This window comes from Castor canadensis, chromosome 3 (genome assembly GCF_047511655.1).
Source record: "Castor canadensis chromosome 3, mCasCan1.hap1v2, whole genome shotgun sequence".
Taxonomy (NCBI): Eukaryota; Metazoa; Chordata; class Mammalia; order Rodentia; family Castoridae; genus Castor; species Castor canadensis.
The window spans coordinates 162,799,327-162,819,586 of NC_133388.1; the positions used below are offsets into that span (position 1 = coordinate 162,799,327).

At 37.2% G+C, this 20,260-nt stretch overlaps 1 protein-coding gene across 9 annotated transcripts in view; it reads right to left on the reverse strand.

Annotated features, from left to right (window-relative positions):
• Ubr5 (ubiquitin protein ligase E3 component n-recognin 5) overlaps nucleotides 1-20,260 on the reverse strand; it is a 139,861-nt gene that overhangs the window by 25,336 nt on the left and 94,265 nt on the right. For 8 of the 9 annotated variants that reach the window (XM_074068958.1, XM_074068956.1, XM_074068955.1 and 5 more), the window contains exons 33-44: nucleotides 18,956-19,116; nucleotides 18,599-18,838; nucleotides 8,903-9,026; nucleotides 8,215-8,326; nucleotides 6,672-6,803; nucleotides 6,080-6,337; nucleotides 5,313-5,581; nucleotides 4,930-5,141; nucleotides 2,212-2,442; nucleotides 1,611-1,684; nucleotides 212-384; nucleotides 15-128 (exon numbers count right to left, since the gene is read on the reverse strand). In XM_074068958.1, the coding sequence (XP_073925059.1) occupies nucleotides 15-128; nucleotides 212-384; nucleotides 1,611-1,684; nucleotides 2,212-2,442; nucleotides 4,930-5,141; nucleotides 5,313-5,581; nucleotides 6,080-6,337; nucleotides 6,672-6,803; nucleotides 8,215-8,326; nucleotides 8,903-9,026; nucleotides 18,599-18,838; nucleotides 18,956-19,116 (2,100 nt within the window). The remainder of the gene's footprint in view (nucleotides 1-14; nucleotides 129-211; nucleotides 385-1,610; nucleotides 1,685-2,211; nucleotides 2,443-4,929; nucleotides 5,142-5,312; nucleotides 5,582-6,079; nucleotides 6,338-6,671; nucleotides 6,804-8,214; nucleotides 8,327-8,902; nucleotides 9,027-18,598; nucleotides 18,839-18,955; nucleotides 19,117-20,260) is intronic. The other variant, XM_074068954.1, reaches the window with a different exon arrangement.

Genomic DNA, 20,260 nt, shown 5'->3' on the forward strand with positions numbered 1-20,260 from the left:
TTTTACTATCTTACCTCAAGGCAGTTTCTGTCCATTGTAACCTCCATTACACATTTCCCACTACTGGCAGATGAAGAATAAAGACCCTGACTTGGACGGCCAAAAAGATCCTCCTTTCTAGCATTTGGCTGGAATTTAAATAGAAATATTCTAATTACATTAAACACTTCAAATAAAGTAAAAATGAAACCAGAAGCCTAGTTTAGCTCACCTGTAACAGATGTGGTTGATCAGCCAAGGGGATGGCTTCAGCAAGAGGCACTTCAAATGGATTTGGGGGTATACACCCAAGGAATGTCATAGAGTCTGAACGTCGGAAAAATGGATGGTTTTGGCCAGTTTCTGCAGGAAGAGAGTCATCATCCTTATCATTCAAGGTAGCACCTAAACATAAAGAGAGAAAATGTTTCTATTTAATAAAAATAATGAGGGATGAGTAACAGACTATTAATTTGTTTAATATAATACTCCTGATTATCGCTCATAAAATTTCAGTGCACTCAAAACAACAGTCCAATATTTTAATATTTTCAGAGTGGTAATTCAAAATACAGCAGAGTTTAACATGATTACAATGATAAACTTGTAAGTTATGATAATTTTTAAAATGCAAAAATAAAAAAAGCAGTAACAAATACCTTTGCATTCTGTATTAGATAGAAATTTCTCATATACTTCTCTTCATTTAGAGTCAAACCAGCATACAGCTCAATTTCTAAGCATATTCAGGTCTCTGCTTACTGGTGATCCCACAAAAAGAGATAACCAGGAGCCAAACTCTCAGCATTTGCTTACCAAAGCAATATAAACACAGAGCTATCTGGACAACTCATGCAACCAAATAGTAGTCAGCACACTAGCATTAACACTTAATGGTGAAAAGTTTTGGCAATGCTCAGTGTGTGCTATGAAAATAACAAACTATGGTGGATTCTGAAGAAAACAGTGGTTAGCTCAGCTGTCTTTCCCTTGGCTAAATAAAAGTATTCATCAAGAATAAGAAACAGAACAGTGAACGATTTAAGCCCAGTTTAAAACCAACTCCTGTGGTTTAGGTGGTAGAGTCCTGGCCTAGCAAGCATGAGGCCCTTTGTTCAAACCCCACTACCACCAAAACAAACAAACAAAAACTTCAAATATCAACTCAAATAATAATAGAAAACCACAAGCTGCCTCTAGAGGATACTTAAGTTATATGGGATTAAAACCTTAGAAGAAAATTCTTTTGTTTACTTTAACTTTTAGAATTTCCATATTCAGGATTTTCATTTTCTTAACTATTTGGTATGAATATTAACAAATGCTTTCCTAAGACTTTATTTAAATGTAGCACCTACATACTTTAGACTAACAGCAAACATAAAAAAAACTAAGAGAAATGCAAACATGATAATATTAACTGCTGAAATGTTCGTAACATTTAAGTCATCCTTAATTATAATATACAATGCAAGGATATGTAAGGAAAAATAGAAAAGGTAAGAAATGGGCAAAGAGAAGAAAAGAGAAATTCCCACCCCGACAGAAAATAATGAAGTTAAAAAGCTTGAAGGGGAAATACTGAGGCAGCCATTTCTTGAAGTAGATTAGCAGATTTTCTGTGCACTAACTTTGATTGGTGTCATCATCATTTTCATGTTCTGAATCTTCATTATCAATACCCAGTTCCAAAAGTTCTCGTGTCCTTTAAAAAGATAAGTGAGTCATTTTCAATGAATTATTTGTGTAATATGATCAGGAAAAAAAGTTTCAGGGAACTATTAGAAAAACAAAACAGAAAAACCATTGAAGGGGTCACCTTAGAATCTAAGCAGTAGCTAATACTTAGATAGCTCCAGATACGGGCAAATGGTAGACTGATAAGCTAATGAATTCTAATAACAAAATGGTCTCAAACAGAAGCAAAAATCATTCAAGAAAGTGACCACACAAATTCCAATAGAAAACACAAGAAATACTTAAGCCAAACTATTTCAGTTATGAAGCCTAACTGGATTCATAGGTTTCCCATTTAAAATGAGAAATCATTTCATTTCATTTCATCACAGAAAAGTTAAGACAGACTCAAGCTCACTTTCCCACATGAAATGTCCCTGGTACAATGTCTTTTTTCAATGCTGCTCCCCTTACTCCAAAATCTGACAATTTACACATGGAGAGTACACCAAGGAAGTATTTCTTAAACCAACCTCATGACAAGTATGGGTATACCTTTTGCGTTCCAGTTGAGGAGTGTCCAATGTTGTCTGCTGATTCATTGCTTTAATCCAGTATATAAGGGCTTGGAAAACATATGCCACATGCTTCAATGAGCAAACATCCAGAACTGGAAGAACATCAGAATGCTCATCGTTATGAGACCGCATTAAAGACAGAGCATAGTTAAGGAAGTCTCCTCGAGCAGACATCATTCCTTGACGGGCGCTAAGCAATGTGGCACGTCTATGGGAGGAAAAAGAAATGAAAATGTTTACTGAAAAAAACCTCACGAATATGAAATTAACCACTATCATAAATATGAAAAATTAGGAACTGAAAATACTTGTAATATTCATTAAGCCTGTGGCCCTTTTTTAGAAATGTTAACATTATATGTAATTTATAGTCCTATGTTTTTGTTTAGAAAAGGAATTCTAATATCCTTTGGAGTGGCAAAAAGAATGTCCTCCCTAAAGTCAGTGATTCTTAAAATTTAGGGTGAGAATCACCTGCAGGGCTTATTAAAACAGACAGCTGGCCCTGCCTCCGTAGTTTTATAGGTCTGGGTAAGATGACCAACATCATTAGCCATTAGTGAAATGCAAATCAAAATCATAATGAAGCCAGACATGGTGGTTAAAGCCTGCAATCTGGAAAACTGACAAAGGAGAAGGACCACAAATTCGAGGCCAGTCTAGGCTACAAAGCAAGATAACTCAAGACTCAAAGATAAATAAATAAATAAAATCAGAAGTAGCCCACAATTGAGACATTATGTCACACCACTAGGATGGCTATTATCAAAAAAGATAACAAGTGCTATTGGTGAAGATACAGAGAAACTGAAACTCTCTCAAACATTTCTATTTGGAATAGTTTCCTTTTTGGAAAACAGCATGACAGCTTCTCAAAATAAACACAATTCCACAAGCAATTAATATAGCCAAGAGGACTAAAAATACATTCCATACAAAAACCTATATACAAATGCACATAGCAGCACTATGTACAATAGTGAAAAGATACAAATAATCTGAATGTCCATCAACTGATGAATGGCTAAATCAATATGGTACAGACATCCAACAAAATAGTAGGAAATAAAAAAGAATGAAGTTATTGATACATGATAGGCATGGACAAATCATAAAGTCATTATGCTAGGTGACAGAAGCCAGTCCTAACAGGCTTGTCCTAAAACATATGTATTTATTGCATGGTTCAATCTGTATGAAAAGTCCAGAATCTTGCATTTTGCAAAGCAGAGTGGGAAGGTAGGAGGAAATGGAGAGTGCTAATAGGCCTAAGATTTATTGTAGAAATGATGAAAATACTCCACACAACTACTTGTGATGAATTACACAACTCTGAAAAACTAGTGAATTGTACACTTTAAATGAGTGAAATCATGTAATATCTGATTTGTCACAATAAAGCTGGGGGGTGGGGAGGGTGGGGGGAGGCGGGGAGAGAAAGATTGATTTGAGAAAACATATACACTGCCACCAATCAAGATCCAGTATCAGAATTGTGTTCTTTGGGGCAGTGACTACAATCTAATTAAGATAAAGCTTTTGTCCTTTTGTGGAACAGGACTCCTAGGACAGGAAAGCTGCTGCCTCCCAAATAATTTTTATCTCTAGCCCAGAACCTCTACCAAGCATTCAATTTTGCATACAGACATTTCTGTCAAATTTGTTTTCAATCCCCACATGTTCAAAATGTGCCCATTCATTGAGGGGGTGGGGGGGAGAGGGAGGGGGCGGAGTGGGTGGTAAGGGAGGGGGTGGGGGCAGGGGGGAGAAATGACCCAAGCCTTATATGCACATATGAATAATAAAAGAAAAAAAAATGTGCCCATTCGACTCCTCTAAATGTGTCTCCTAATTTTCCTATTAGTTATTCAGAATCAAAGTCTAAAAATAAATCCTGCCTCTCCTCTTGCTCTATCACTCACCAAGGCCCTGAACTGTTTGCATGATTTCAATGCTTCTTTCTCCTTTGTCTTGACCTTCTTTGTTTAATTAACTATTACTTCTCTTGTAGACTCCAACCACAATCTTAAGTTTTTTAAGCTGTCTGCTATACCCTGTCTTTCCTTGCTTTATTATCTGCCCAAATAATCAACAAGTTTGGTTAACCTAAGGCAGAGCAAAAACCAAATCCTCAGACTCTGACTTTAGATACAGGCACTTTCACTATATGGCACTTTTGAGTTCACTGTTTGGGCTAATTCTAGTCCTAAAAGGGGTTACTTCATAACTGAGTAGAATATAACAACAGATAAAGACAGGTTTTAATTAAAAGTCCAGGATGGGGAAAGGAGGGGTGGTGGTGAGTTGAGAAACCAAAAAGCAACTTTGGTAATTATACATACTTTCCCCTTTCCTGAGTACAAAGTATAATCGTACTCAATCCTAGTCAAAATAAGTCTTTCCCTGAATATATGCCTTTTAAAGGGAAAGCAAGGGAGCAATAGGGTATAAGGAAACAAGGATGTGGACTAACAACTTCAAAAACGAAGTCCTTAGTATCAAATTTCTATGAAATTTATACATCATTAAAATTAACTGGATTATTTATCTTGCTTCAGCTGCACAACAGAAAGAAGCAAAAGGCATTTATTTCCTCCTTTACAATTATGATGGGATCAAATGTAACAGCAATCAAAGGATTCTAGGACACAAGGTCTCTGCCTCAACACACAAGTACACATATACAATTTCGTACCTTCTACCTTCAAGGGTTCGTAAACTAGCCTCTTCCCGTGCAGTCATCCTCTCTCTTCGCGTTGAATTCTGAGAAGCATGAAGAGGATGATTTGGATGTCCCGGGTCACCAGCAGATGCTAATGCAGAACCATAACGTAATTGAGCTTCAGTAGAATCCATAATACTGACCATCCAGTTCCACGTGGGAATAAGCTTTTCTTCTACATAGTTCTATGAAGATCAAACTAAAATAGTTAAAACTATCCAAAGAGAGCTAAATCTGATACAGCACTAGTATCAGTGTTTAAATATTTGTAATTTTAACTCCCATAATACTGAAATGACATAATCGGCAGCCAAAAAATGTATGTTTGAATGAGTAACTTTTCAACGGTGTCATACCTGTAAGTTTACTGCATCTTGGTAAGTCAATTTCACAGCTGCTGGAATCTGAGAGTATACTAGGTGATTATACTTAGGAATAAGGCCCATCAAGTCGGAGATCTGTCTGATGACAATGCTGTAAGCCCTGGCTAAACTGCTTGCAGATGTTAAGTAGCTGCTGGCATTGCTAGCTTCCAAAGCAGCTGCTGCAGCTGCAGCACTTGTACTGATGGTACCACTCCGGCGTAAGTTTGAAGGATCAATATAAATCAAACCTGCAGAACTTGCTATAAGGAAAAAGGACAGTCACAATGAGCTAATGTCAGTTGCTAATTGTGCTGCTCTGGCACTGTATATACTTAGGTAACCTTAAATGGCCAATTATAAGTGAACAAAAGCCCAAAGCTCCTCCTAAACTATGGTAATTTGGGGAGGAATTGTTAAGGAAGGCAAGAATTAGTATGTTCTCAAGCAGGGGTGACTCTGTGCTCCCTCACCCCAACAAAAGGGGGCATTTGGCAATGTCTGCAAACATATTTGGTGTCACACTAGAGGGAGTAGACAGGTGAAGTGGGGTGCTAATGGCATGTACTGGGTACAGGCTATAGACCCTGTTTAACATCCTACAATGAATGAACAAGAAAGCCTGAACAATGAAGAATTATGTATATGAAACCAAACAAAACAATAAAGAACTATCGTAAATCTATGTTTTCTAAATAAACATGCATAATTTTAAATAACTAGTTAAGTACTCCTATGTATCCTTGAGTTTTCAGACTTGCCTGTTGGTGTGGATGTACTGGATGGGGCCGTGCTGGCTGCTCGCTGGTGCTGGGTGTTGCGAACAGCCCACTGCATAGAACGGGGAGCTTGGGCAGCACCACTGGCATGGGAGCTGTTCGTGGTTCTTTCTAATGGTTCGTCGAGCATAAAGGTCTCCTGTTCTATGTCGTCACTCTGACTACTGCTACTGTCAGAATCACTTGAGTCATTTGATTGAGAATCATCTTCAGAAAAAAAGGCAGGAACACTGCTCGCTCCTAAATTTTGTTTTATTTTCAAAACCAAAAACACTGTGAGTTTGTTGGTAATTAAGATTACAATGTACCCCTTGTTCAGGAAAGCATGTATATTAAACACGATGTCAGGTTGTATGCACTAGTCTATAAAACCCACCATTAAAATAGTTCAACTAATCTACAAAGCAGAAAGGCCAGGGGGAAGGACATTCAATTCTCTAACATCTACAGAAAAAAAGAAATAAAGTTACAAAGGCTTTATGTACCCTTGTGCACATTATCCTGTTAACCAATTCAGCCTGAATACAAATGGCCTAGGCTTGAGCAAGAAAACTTCCCAGATAAGGCAACATACCTGCTTCTGAGCCAGCAGTTGCTGCAGTGACAACACTTCTGCGCCCACTAGCATTATCTTGGTTGCTGTGGTTACTTTCACTGTCACTTTCTGTTTCAGCTGCTGCTAACAAATCCAGCTCCATGTCACTCCCTAGAAAAAAAAAGCATAAATTCACTATGGACCAAGGCAGGGTCTGATAAACCAGAAGATACTAAGTGTAGGATCTAGGAAGGCAAAGCAGTAAGGGTAGGGGGAAAAAATGGCAGCGAGAAGGAACAAGTACTACACTAAGAATAAGTGAGGAAGGGTGAAGAGAAGCAAATTACAGTACATATTCACATGAAGATAGCATAATGAAACCCACCAAACATTATTTGAAAGAGGCAATGAGGGAGGAGGGAATGGGAATCTAATGGAGGGGAAAGCATGTTTAAGGTATGCTGTACATACACACCCTTGTATCATTAATGTATACTAAAATAAAATATATGTATATATAAAAGAACGAGTGCTCAGCTCTAGAAGAATTACTAGGTAAATTATGGTAGTCAGCGGCTGTTACACAGCAATTCAAAATCTCACTTGCGGAGGCTCAGGTATGTGTAGAATAGCATTCGGGGGACATCCAGTAAATCCACTTGCTCCATTTTTCATCTGTTTTACACAGTGGGCTTTCAAAATGGGAAGCTAAAAACTTCCATTCTTAATCCCTGCTACTGCAGAGGCAGAAATGGGAGGATTAGGGTTTAAGGCTGGCTCAGGCAAAAGTTAGTGAGACAATTCAAAAACAGGCCAGATGTGATGGTGTACATCTGTAATTCCAGATACTCAGGAGGTGGACAGGAGGATCAAGGTCTAAGGCAAAAGCATAGACCCTATTAGAGAAACCAAAAGCAAAAAGGATTGGGGTGGTTCAAGTGGTACAGCACTTGCCAAGCAAACACAAGTCCCTGCATTCAATCCCCAGTACTATCAACAAAAACAAGAATATGTAATGCATGCTAATGTCAAAATATTTAAAACTACAGATTTAAAATGTCTTGTTTTATTATCTTAAATGAAAAAAACAAAGCCACAAAAGTTATATACACATAAAACAATTAGAAAATGTGCACAGGAACAGGGCAATGTTGGGCTGCTGGATGATTTTTCTTTTCCATAATTTCCAAATGTTTCATAGCTCAGTTATGTTTTTGATTGTTTTTTCTTTTTTTTTTGGGGGGGGGATGGGGGGGTGGTAGGGGGAATGGGACACAGGGTCTCACCCTGTAGTCTGGGCTGAGTTAGGCCATGAACTCATGATTCTCCTACCTCAGCCTCTGGTGTGGTGATTATTTTACTTTTTTAAAGTCTTTTAAGAAAAGAGAACAATCTTTAAACCAAGAGGATAATTATCTTATATATGTATATAGCTACCTTCTAAAATTTTGAAAGAGATGCTGCAGAATCCCTTGGCAAGAGATAAGTTGAGAAATTATCTACACATCAAATGGGGCTTTTCTCTCCCTTTAAAGGCATCTGGTTTACTCATGCTGAATAGTCTCTCAAATAACCTACATACCGTCCTCATCGTGTTCATCGTGTTGGCCCTCGGCCTCAGCGTTTTCTTCCCCATGCTCTTCCTGTTCATCGTGATGGTCCTCTTCTCCAGCCACACCCTCCACCACCTCAACCTAAATCCAAAATCTTATGTGTAGACAAAGTATATAATAAACCCACACCTCTACTAGTGTTCCTACACAGCAACCAGTAAACTAAAATATAAGCTACAGAGAACTCCCAAATTACACACTAAACAGTTTTGAAAATAATCTACTAGTGACAACTTCTTATCAAAATTCAAATTAACATACCCCAAAGTTTATGATTATTGTCCATGAACCCTAAAATTGTAAATTGTAGTGGATGGGAAGAGGATTAATATTTTATATACTTCAACCACTATAAAATCACAAATATCCTGTCTTAATAAATACAGTGCATGAACTAGGGATCTTTTCAACACTGAGAGTATCTTTACTCTTAACCTTTAGATAAAAAACAGGTTTTGTATGTTTAATATCCATTAAATTAAGGATTATTAAAATCACTTTAATATATAACCACAAATGAGAAGTGTAACACAAGTCTATAGGGTAAATGCAAAAACGTATGACAGTCTTAAGCTACCACTGATAGAATTTCCTATGGCTACTTTTCCCATAAAATATAAGCTTCTCATCTACCGTAATTAAAACAATTAAGATCACCTCTTCCACATCTGCTGAAACAATATCATCCTGTTCTTCATCTCTGCCCCTAACAGGCTGTGACTGGCTGATACGCCTCTGCTGTGGGTTCCGGATGATATACGATGATGGAGACTGGCTGGAGCTGTGGGGAATCAGAAGGTGATGAATACACTGCTGGCCCATCTCAGAAGTGCAGTACACTTTTATGCTTCTCAGTGTAAGCGCTTAGCCCATTTATTACATGGGAGAACTTGTAAGGATGCTCTTTTAAGTATGACCTGAGAATTCTTGGAAACCAGCTTTAATAATCTATATAATACATCAGAAAATATAAACATAAAAGAAATTTCACCTTGTAGATTTAACTGATAATTCTCTTAATTTGCTTTTGCTTTTTAATAAGTCATTCCACTCTGTGTTGACTGGAATACTTGAATGAGTTCTTCCCTCTGAAAATTTTATGGGGGAAGATTTTTCTTTTTCTACCAGTAGTCCTCACTTCTAAATGTTCTGAATGGCAACATTCCTCTGCTAACAGGAAGTATGTTTATTATGAATGATCTAAGACAGAATTTCTACTTCACACCAGCTTATTAACCACTGACTTGCTAATGTGTGTGAGGGAAAAGTATCAGCTCCAAAGTTGATTTTAAAATAAAAATAAAAGGAAGTGTGGTTCAAGCAGTAGAGCACCTGCTTTGCAAGCTCAAAGCCCTGAGTTCAAACCCCAGTCCCAGAAAAAAAAAAAGTTACAAGCAAAGATGAAAGGTGGCAAAAGTTTCACTTCCCTCAAAACCTGATTCAGAAATAGCTAAGACAGATGCCTCCATATAAAAGGAAGAGGAGAACCAGTGAGTGCAGCTTTAAACACAGGCCAAAGATCTGACAGCCGCCATAAAAATAACCCAAGACCTAACTTTTCAGAGATTAAGAAATGGGCTAAGAGAGGTTAAAGTTAAAAGATTTTTAAATGGTTGCACTGTTAGTCCTCGTTCCTCACCTCAGTTTTCTAGGAAATGAAAATTAACTCAGCTACATGTGAAAGGCAACCGAGACAATTCTGTCTTCATATAAACAGACGAGTAGTCATAGTAAGGGATTTAACATTAGGGTTTCAGGTAACTGGTAAAACATATGGTGAATTACAAAGGACTGAGAGAGGCTAAAAGAAAATCTGTGTAGATGAAAAGGTTATTTCCAAGCACTAAATAGATAAAAATATTTTCAATATTAAAAAAGTAAAAGTCAACATCCTGTAAAGTTACAAGTAGTGGTTTTTTTTCCCTAAAGCAACCATCTTGTAACAAATATAGAATAGCACTATAGTTCCATCAAAATACTTTAAGAACTTATTGACCTAAGCCAGCATGGTGGCTCACATCTGTAATCCCAGCTAGCCCTAGGAAAGAGGCAGAGATCAAGGCCAGATCAAAACAAAAGTTAGCAAGCTCCCATTTCAACAAACAAATAGGGCATGGTGGAGTACACCTATAATCCCAGCTATACAGGAGGCATAGGTAGGAGAATTGTGCCAACCTGGTACAAACAACCATAAAGGGCTGGGAGCATGGCTCAAATGGTAAAGTGTCTGCCTAGCAAGCATAAGGCACTCAGTTCGAGTAAGTTCTACAAGAAAAAATATGCATGTGGTATTGTGAAATTGCCAGTTCATAAACCATTATACTTCCTCATTTAGAAATGGAGATACATCTTTTTCCCACAAGACTTGCTGGTAAAAACCTGGTCTACAAACTTGAGAATCATGGGCATCGAAGAAGGAGAAGAGGTGCAAGCGAAGGGAATGCGTAATATATTCAACAAAATAATAACGGAAAATTTCCCAAATCTAGAGAAAGATATTCCCATACAAATGCAAGAGGCCTCCAGGACACCAAACAGACCAGATCAAAATAGAACTACTCCACGACATATCATCATTAAAACAACAAGTTCAGAAACTAAGGAAAGAATATTGAAGGCTGCAAGAGAGAAAAAACAAGTAACATACAAAGGTAAACCCATCAAAATCACAGCAGACTTCTCAACAGAAACATTAAAAGCAAGAAGAGCGTGGGGTGAGATCTTCCGGGCACTGAATGAAAATAACTTCAACCCCAGGATACTCTACCCAGCAAAGCTATCATTCAAAATAGATGGAGCAATAAAAGTCTTCCATGATAAGCAGAAACTAAAACAATATGTGACCACAAAGCCACCATTACAAAAGATTCTGCAAGGGATCCTGCACACAGAAAGTGACACCCAACTTAACCATGAAAAGGCAGGCAGCACCAAACCACAGGATAAGAAAAAGCAAGACAGTAGAGAGTAACATCAAGTTAGGTACACACAATCAAACCTTCAAACAACTAAGATAACTAAATGGCAGGAATCACCACATACCTATCAGTACTAACGCTTAATGTTAATGGACTTAATTCACCCATCAAAAGACACCGTTTGACAAAATGGATTAAAAAAGAAGATCCAACAATTTGTTGCTTACAGGAAACTCATCTCACCAACAGAAATAAGCATATGCTTAGGATGAAAGGCTGGAAGATTTACCAAGCCAATGGCCCCCGAAAACAAGCAGGAGTAGCAATACTTATCTCTGACAAAGTAGACTTCAAACCTACATTGATCAAACGAGATAAAGAAGGACATTCCATACTAATAAAAGGGGAAATAGACCAAAAGGAAATAATAATCATCAATCTGTACGCACCCAATGTCAACGCACCCAATTTCATCAAACATACCCTGAAAGACCTAAAAGCATATATAAACGCCAACACAGTGGTTGTGGGAGACTTTAACACTCCATTATCATCAATAGATAGGTCATCCAAACAAAAACTCAATAAAGAAATCCAAGATCTAAAATATGCAATAGATCAAGTGGACCTAGTAGATGTCTACAGAACATTTCATCCAACCTCTACACAATATACATTCTTCTCAGCAGCCCATGGAACCTTCTCCAAAATAGATCATATCCTAGGGCACAAAGCAAGTCTCAGCAAATATAAGAAAATAGAAATAATACCATGCATACTATCTGACCACAATGCAGTAAAAGTAGAACTCAACAACAAAAGTAAAGACAAAAAACATGCAAACAGCTGGAAACTAAATAACTCATTACTTAATGAAGAATGGATCATCGATGCAATAAAAGAGGAAATTAAAATGTTCCTGGAAGTCAATGAAAATGAAAACACAACCTACCGGAACCTATGGGACACAGCTGAGGCAGTCTTGAGAGGAAAGTTTATAGCCATGAGTGCATATATTAAAAAGATTGAAAGATCCCAAATCAATGACCTAATGATACATCTCAAACTCCTAGAAAAACAAGAACAAGCAAATCCCAAAACAAATAGAAGGAGAGAAATAATAAAAATAAGAGCTGAAATCAACGAAATAGAAACCAAAAAAACCATACAAAGAATTAATGAAACAAAAAGTTGGTTCTTTGAAAAAATAAACAAGATCAATAGACCCCTGGCAAACCTGACTAAAATGAGGAGAGAAAAAACCCAAATTAGTAGAATCAGGAATGCAAAAGGGGAGATAACAACAAACACCATGGAAGTCCAGGAAATCATCAGAGACTACTTTGAGAACCTATATTCAAATAAATTTGAAAATCTAAAAGAAATGGACAGATTTCTAGATACATATGATCATCCAAAACTGAACCAAGAGGAAATTAATCACCTGAATAGACCTATAACACAAAATGAAATTGAAGCAGCAATCAAGAGTCTCCCCAAAAAGAAAAGTCCAGGACCTGATGGATTCTCTGCTGAATTCTATCAGACCTTTAAAGAAGAACTGATACCAACACTCCTTAAACTGTTCCATGAAACAGAAAGGGAAGGAAAACTGCCAAACACATTTTATGAAGCCAGTATTACACTTATCCCAAAACCAGGCAAAGACACCTCCAAAACGGAGAACTATAGGACAATTTCCTAAATGAACATTGACGCACAAATCCTCAACAAAATAATGGCAAATCGAATTCAGCAACACATCAAAAAGATTATTCACCACGACCAGGTAGGCTTCATCCCAGGGATGCAGGGGTGGTTCAACATACGAAAATCAATAAACGTAATAAACCACATTAACAGAAGCAAAGACAAAAACCACTTGATCATCTCAATAGATGCAGAAAAAGCCTTTGATAAGATCCAACATCATTTCATGATAAAAGCTCTAAGAAAACTAGGAATAGAAGGAAAGTTCCTCAACATTATAAAAGCTATATATGACAAACCTACAGCCAGCATTATACTTAACGGAGAAAAATTAAAACCATTCCCTCTAAAATCAGGAACCAGACAAGGATGCCCACTATCTCCACTCCTATTCAACATAGTACTGGAATTCCTAGCCAGAGCAATTAGGCAAGAAGAAGGAATAAAAGGAATACAAATAGGTAAAGAAACTGTCAAAATATCCCTATTTGCAGACGACATGATCCTATACCTTAAAGACCCAAAAAACTCTACTCAGAAGCTTCTAGACATCATCAATAGCTATAGCAATGTAGCAGGATATAAAATCAACATAGAAAAATCATTAGCATTTCTATACACTAACAATGAGCAAACGGAAAAAGAATGTATGAAAACAATTCCATTTACAATAGCCTCAAACAAAATCAAATACCTAGGTGTAAACCTAACAAAAGATGTGAAAGACCTCTACAAGGAAAACTATACACTTCTGAAGAAAGAGATTGAGGAAGACTATAGAAAGTGGAGAGATCTCCCATGCTCATGGATTGGTAGAATCAACATAGTAAAAATGTCTATACTCCCAAAAGTAATCTACATGTTTAATGCAATTCCCATCAAAATTCCAATGACATTCATCAAAGAGACTGAAAAATCTACTGTTAAATTTATATGGAAAAACAAGAGGCCACGAATAGCCAAGGCAATACTCAGTCAAAAGAACAATGCAGGAGGTATTACAATACCTGACTTCAAACTATATTACAAAGCAATAACAATAAAAACAGCATGGTACTGGCACAAAAACAGACATGAAGACCAGTGGAACAGAATAGAGGATCCAGATATGAAGCCACACAACTATGAGCAACTTATCTTTGACAAAGGAGCTAAAAATATACGATGGAGAAATAGCAGCCTCTTCAACAAAAACTGCTGGGAAAACTGGTTAGCAGTCTGCAAAAAACTGAAACTAGATCCAGGTATATCACCCTATACCAAGATTAACTCAAAATGGATCAAGGATCTTAATATCAGACCCCAAACTCTTAAGTTGATACAAGAAAGAGTAGGAAATACTCTGGAGTTAGTAGGTATAGGTAAGAACTTTCTCAATGAAACCCCAGCAGCACAGCAACTAAGAGATAGCATAGATAAATGGGACCTCATAAAACAAAAAAGCTTCTGTTCATCAAAAGAAATGGTCTCTAAACTGAAGAGAACACCCACAGAGTGGGAGAAAATATTTGCCAATTATACATCAGACAAAGGACTGATAACCAGAATATACAGGGAACTTAAAAAACTAAATTCTCCCAAAACTAATGAACCAATAAAGAAATGGGCATGTGAACTAAACAGAACTTTCTCAAAAGAAGAAATTCAAATGGCCAGAAAACACATGAAAAAATGCTCACCATCTCTAGCAATAAAGGAAATGCAAATTAAAACCACACTAAGATTCCACCTCACCCCTGTTAGAATAGCCATCATCAGCAACACCACCAACAACAGGTGTTGGCGAGGATGCGGGGGAAAAAGGAACCCTCTTACACTGTTGGTGGGAATGTAGACTAGTACAACCACTCTGGAAAAAAATTTGGAGGCTACTTAAAAAGCTGGACATCGATCTACCATTTGATCCAGCAATACCACTCTTGGGGATATACCCAAAAGACTGTTACTCCAGAGGCACCTGCACATCCATGTTTATTGCGGCACTATTCACAATAGCCAAGTTATGGAAACAGCCAAGATGCCCCAGCACTGACGAATGGATTAAGAAAATGTGGTATCTATACACAATGGAATTTTATGCAGCCATGAAGAAGAACGAAATGTTATCATTCGCTGGTAAATGGATGGAATTGGAGAACATCATTCTGAGTGAGGTTAGCCTGGCTCAAAAGACCAAAAATCGTATGTTCTCCCTCATATGTGGACATTAGATCAAGGGCAAACACAACAATGGGATTGGACTATGAGCACATGATAAAAGCGAGAGCACACAAGGGAGGGGTGAGGATAGGTAAGACACCTAAAAAACTAGCTAGCATTTGTTGCCCTTAACGCAGAGAAACTAAAGCAGATACCTTAAAGCAACTGAGGCCAATAGGAAAAGGGGACCAGGTACTAGAGAAAAGGTTAGATCAAAAAGAATTAACCTAGAAGGTAACACCCACGCACAGGAAATCAATGTGAGTCAATGCCCTGTATAGCTATCTTTATCTCAACCAGCAAAACCCCTTGTTCCTTCCTATTATTGCTTATACTCTCTCTACAACAAAATTAGAGATAAGGGCAAAATAGTTTCTGCTGGGTATTGAGGGGGGGAGCGGGAGGGGGTGGAGTGGGTGGTAAGGGAGGGGGTGGAGGCAGGGGGGAGAAATAAACCAAGCCTTGTATGCACATATGAATAATAAAAGAAAATAAAAAAAATAAAAAAAACCTGGTCTATAAGGCATCATTAACATTACTTCTAAATTTTGAGAACTTCTTTTTTCAGCAATTTGGCAGGCTCATGGGAGTGTGGGGGCGGGAGGGGCATGCTTGACATGGATACCTATATATAGTAGGTAAAATGTATGGTGTGGAAAGTTAGCTATGCTGCTCATAAAAACAACCACACCAGATACGCCCGGAGAGTAGCAGTGCCACCATTTACCCCAAAGGCATAAATGGATGACTCTAGGGCTAGAAAGGTTTCAAGAAAACACAGATTTCATAGGAGATAATCTGGGTCTACACAGGGTAGGGGGTCATCGTAGCAATCTTCTGTTCCACCCCACACATGTATAAAAAAGCATAAATATTAAAGAACACTATCAAGCAGTGAAATAAAAGGAAAATCACACATCTCAAGAGACATACCCATTCAGGTCACGGCTAAATTGTGGCTGAACAAAAACTTAAAACATATCTGTGCTACTTGAGCTACCAAGTGGGGTGGGCTTCGGATTGTTTAACCTACTGGCTTAATGCTATTATCAAACACCAAGGAACAATTTTCCAGTCTGTCTTCTACTATACAGTTATACAGAGGGGGAAAAAAGGAATTATTTGTCTAGATTGGAGTCTAGCCTTTATATTTATATAACACTGGACCAGTTAACAAACCTCTAAAAGTCTTAGTTTTAAAACAGGATTTTTAAAATTAGGATGACAATGAGTATTGATGAGTTATTGAGGAAGCTAACATAGGTAATATGTTTATAATCCTTAGGAGAAATCCCAGCACATAAACTTCAGTAACTATTAACGTCATATGAGAAACATGGAGCTACAGCCAAAACGTTAATTAATGAGGATATGAGTTGTGAAGGGGTGAAGGGAAGCAAAATCAACTGACTGTAAGATACTACATGCAGAGATGGTGATAAATTGCATCCACTACCCAACACAGAGAAATCCCAGAGACTGGGGTTTTTACTTTAAGACATGCTTGCAACACTGGTCAAAGTACACCCTTATGGGAAACAGTGACTACAATAACATATTACAATGAAGGACTCCCTGTTATAAAACAGCAATAGAAACATTAGCACTATCTCAATGACCAGATGAGATCTTCTGGGAAGACCTAAGAGGTTGGCCTAAGAACCAAACAAAGGTTCTAGTAATGACCAGAGCACAAGAATGTATTATACTTTCACAATGAGACAAAGAACAAGATGACACAAAACTTGAAACTCAGTAAAGAAGAGACTGATGGGCAGTTAGAGATGAGATGATACCCCAAATCTGTTCCATAAAACCAAATTTTATGTTCTGGAGAAAAAATCAAGGGAAGAGAACTAATAATTTGCAAGGTACTACTGCTTAATAAACGACAGATTCCTCACACAGTATCAGATCGGCAGCATCACACAGAGTCTGCTATGGTTTAAATGTGAAATGTCCCCCCAATAGGCTCATGTTTTGAATGCCTGGTACTCAGCTAGTGGTGCTATCTTGGAAAGTTGTGGGAACTTTAGAAAGAAGCAGATCACTGGGGTGTGACTTTGAAGGTACACTAGGTCTCCAGTCTGCCCTTCTCTGGTTCCTGTCTGCCATGAGGTTAAGAAGCTCCTCCACCACAGGCAGGTTCCCACTACCATGAGGCTAAGCAACCCATGGACTAAAGCCTCCGAAACAGTGAGACAAAATAAATCTTTCCTCCTTTAAGTTGTTCTCTCAGGTATTTTGGCACAGCAATACAAGTCCACACAGATTTCACTAGCAGAACCATTTGATTACAGGACAGATATGCCAAGTCTGAAGAGATATAGCTTGATTTCTAAGTTTTCAGCAAAGCATGGAGGTGTATCAGTAACAGGTAATAACTTTACCAGACAAATCAGGACTCAAATTAAAGAGAAACATGATATAAAGGAAAAGTTGGGGCACATATACTGGAATATGAAGTAATAAGGAAAAGAATGATACTAAGTATTCACAAGGGAATACAGAAAGTCTTGAGAATTGTCCCAAGTACTAAGCAGGCCATTCTTGTTAAAAAATGTGTTCTAGATAAGCAAAGAGGCATTTTTAGGTCCAAAAGATCCTTATTAAAACATCATTATGTCTACACAAGGTAAAAAAAAGCAGCCTTGAGAAAAACGATAATATAAACAAATATTTGCCAAAGATCTCTTGAGCACTGTCACTCAAAAGAATGGACTCAAACAAGAAACACTGGCATCACACGAGAATCCATAAAAAAACCAGGGTCTCGGGCCCCACCTTCAGTCAGTGAGTACCTAGTGATTTGCGTATTTACTAAAACTTGAGAAGTACTCTGCCACAACACATCACTAAGTTTCAGTTTAAAATCATTTTAACAAGCTTACAGTGTTAATTATGGAAATTATCAAAGAAATGGAAAAGATTAATAAATTTTAAGAATAAATAACCTTACAATGAGATGCTTTTATTAGTGAGTTGTTTTTAGCCTTATTCTAGGTAATACAATTATCACAAAAAACATTTAATGGACTACAGGTATAGCTCAGTGCTAGAGCACTTACTAACATGAGCAAGGCTCTGGGAACCATCCTCAAAACATCAAAAGTTATTATTTTATTCAATAAAATTCCAGCATTCTGGTTGTTATTTACATTACATAACAACTTGCCCTCAGAGCCCAAACATACTGACACAGAGAAAGTTACAGGTCTTTACAGTTTGGCCTTGAAGCAGGCTATATTTAGAAGTAGGAAAAAATCGAAATCTAAAGTAAACATTCTTGCCAGATTGCTTTACCAACATAATAAACACACAAAACCCTTTCTGTAGTCTATTACCTTAAATATGTAGGCACATATGTAATTTTCTGGAGTGCTTTCACTTGTCCAAGTAAAATACCTGCCATTTTTTACACAAACTATCATGTATATTGCTTAACTGCTTATCAAAAGTTTTGGTAACCCAAACATGACATTTCTATAGAAAAAATTAAACAGAATCTGTTACTGTTAGAATTTACCTGTTAGACTGATCAGAAGATGGTCGTGGCGGTAGAGGTTCTACTGAAAACAGTTCTTCACTGCCTTGCATGGCATCTATGCTAGTACTGGCCAGAGTAAATGGTGCAGTTGGGCGAGCAATCCCCATTCTGACAGGAACAATCAGTGACTCAGCTACATTGCATAATTCTTCCACAGCATAAGGTAGCAGTGCTTGGAACACACGCTTACATTTTCCAATTGGCTGTGGAATAAAGTTGCTAGAACAAACAAAAAGGAAAACAGGAATCTTTTGAGTCTTTATACATGTATGTTATCACTAGCATAAAAAAAAGAGTGCAAATGATAAAAAGCCAAAACAAGAAAGGACGCCTTACTTTTTCTTTTTGGACGAAGCCATTTCCACACTAAGAATGACAAACACTCGGGCCACTGAACGTAGAAACCTCATTGTCACAGCAATGGCTTCTTCTCGACGTCCAGGTGTGTATTTGTTTTGGAGTTCTTTCACTAATGTACCTAGCAGAGTATCTAAAAGCTTAAAAAATTGCAATTATTCTATTAATATTATCTCACACATTTAGACATTCACTAAGTAAAATGTTCTGATTATTCAATGTTAATGTCTCACAATAAAAATCTCGAAACAAATTTAACCAAAACATTTAAAAGGTCAATGATTGATGCAACATACCTACCACTGTGTTTCACACAGGAGAACATATTTCTCCTATGTTCCCCCATACGTCTATGTGTATCAATATCAGTATTAAAAAGAGCAATACTAAATTTATCAAATCAGAAGAATATACTTCCTTCACTTTAGGGTACTTATCAAAACAGCAAAGTAGATGCAAATATTTATGTTAGTAAATTCACAGTCTATCTCCCTCCTGATCTATTAATCTCTAATCTTTTTTTTTATGTAGTTTATCATAGATATTAATTACAGAGAAAACCCACTTTTGTGTCATGCTTTTCCTCTTTTTTTAAAAGTTTCTTATGATACCCTTTACTTTTTTTTTTTTAATGTTTTAATGGCTTTTATTTTTTAAAGGTGGTACTGTAGTTTAGACTTGGCCTCCTGCATGTTATATAGGCACTCTGCTTGAGTCATGCCTCCAGCACTTTTTTTTTTAATTTTTATTTTATCATATGTGCATACAATGTTTGGGTCATTTCTCTTCCCCTTCCCCTGACCCTACCCTTTACTTTTTAACTGCACTTCATTCCAATAAATGTTTGGCCTCCAATTTGAACCAATACTCCAACAGAAATAGATTCACAAAGTATTACTTCTACTTCTTCTAAACTGTATATTACTCTTTTTCAAACTGTAAGTTACTTCCTTATGACAGGTCTTGAGGGCATGGGTATTCTTATGCACCTGACACTGACTAGCTGATTTGCTCCAATGTGATACCACCACATCGATGACTGAGTAAGCTCTTTTTACTATAACCCCATCAACATTGGCTCTTACTGCTTTCAATTCCCAATTTATAGCAAAATAAAAGTACTTTAAAAAAAATTCACTAAGTTATTATTAATTTTGAACACTACTCCATACATTTATGTTTGGATTTTTATTTAGAATGAAAGGAGCTTTCTGCTGTCAATAAAGACATTGACATCATCCCCAAATTTTCATTCCTCTTAATGTACTTACTTAATCAGTTCAT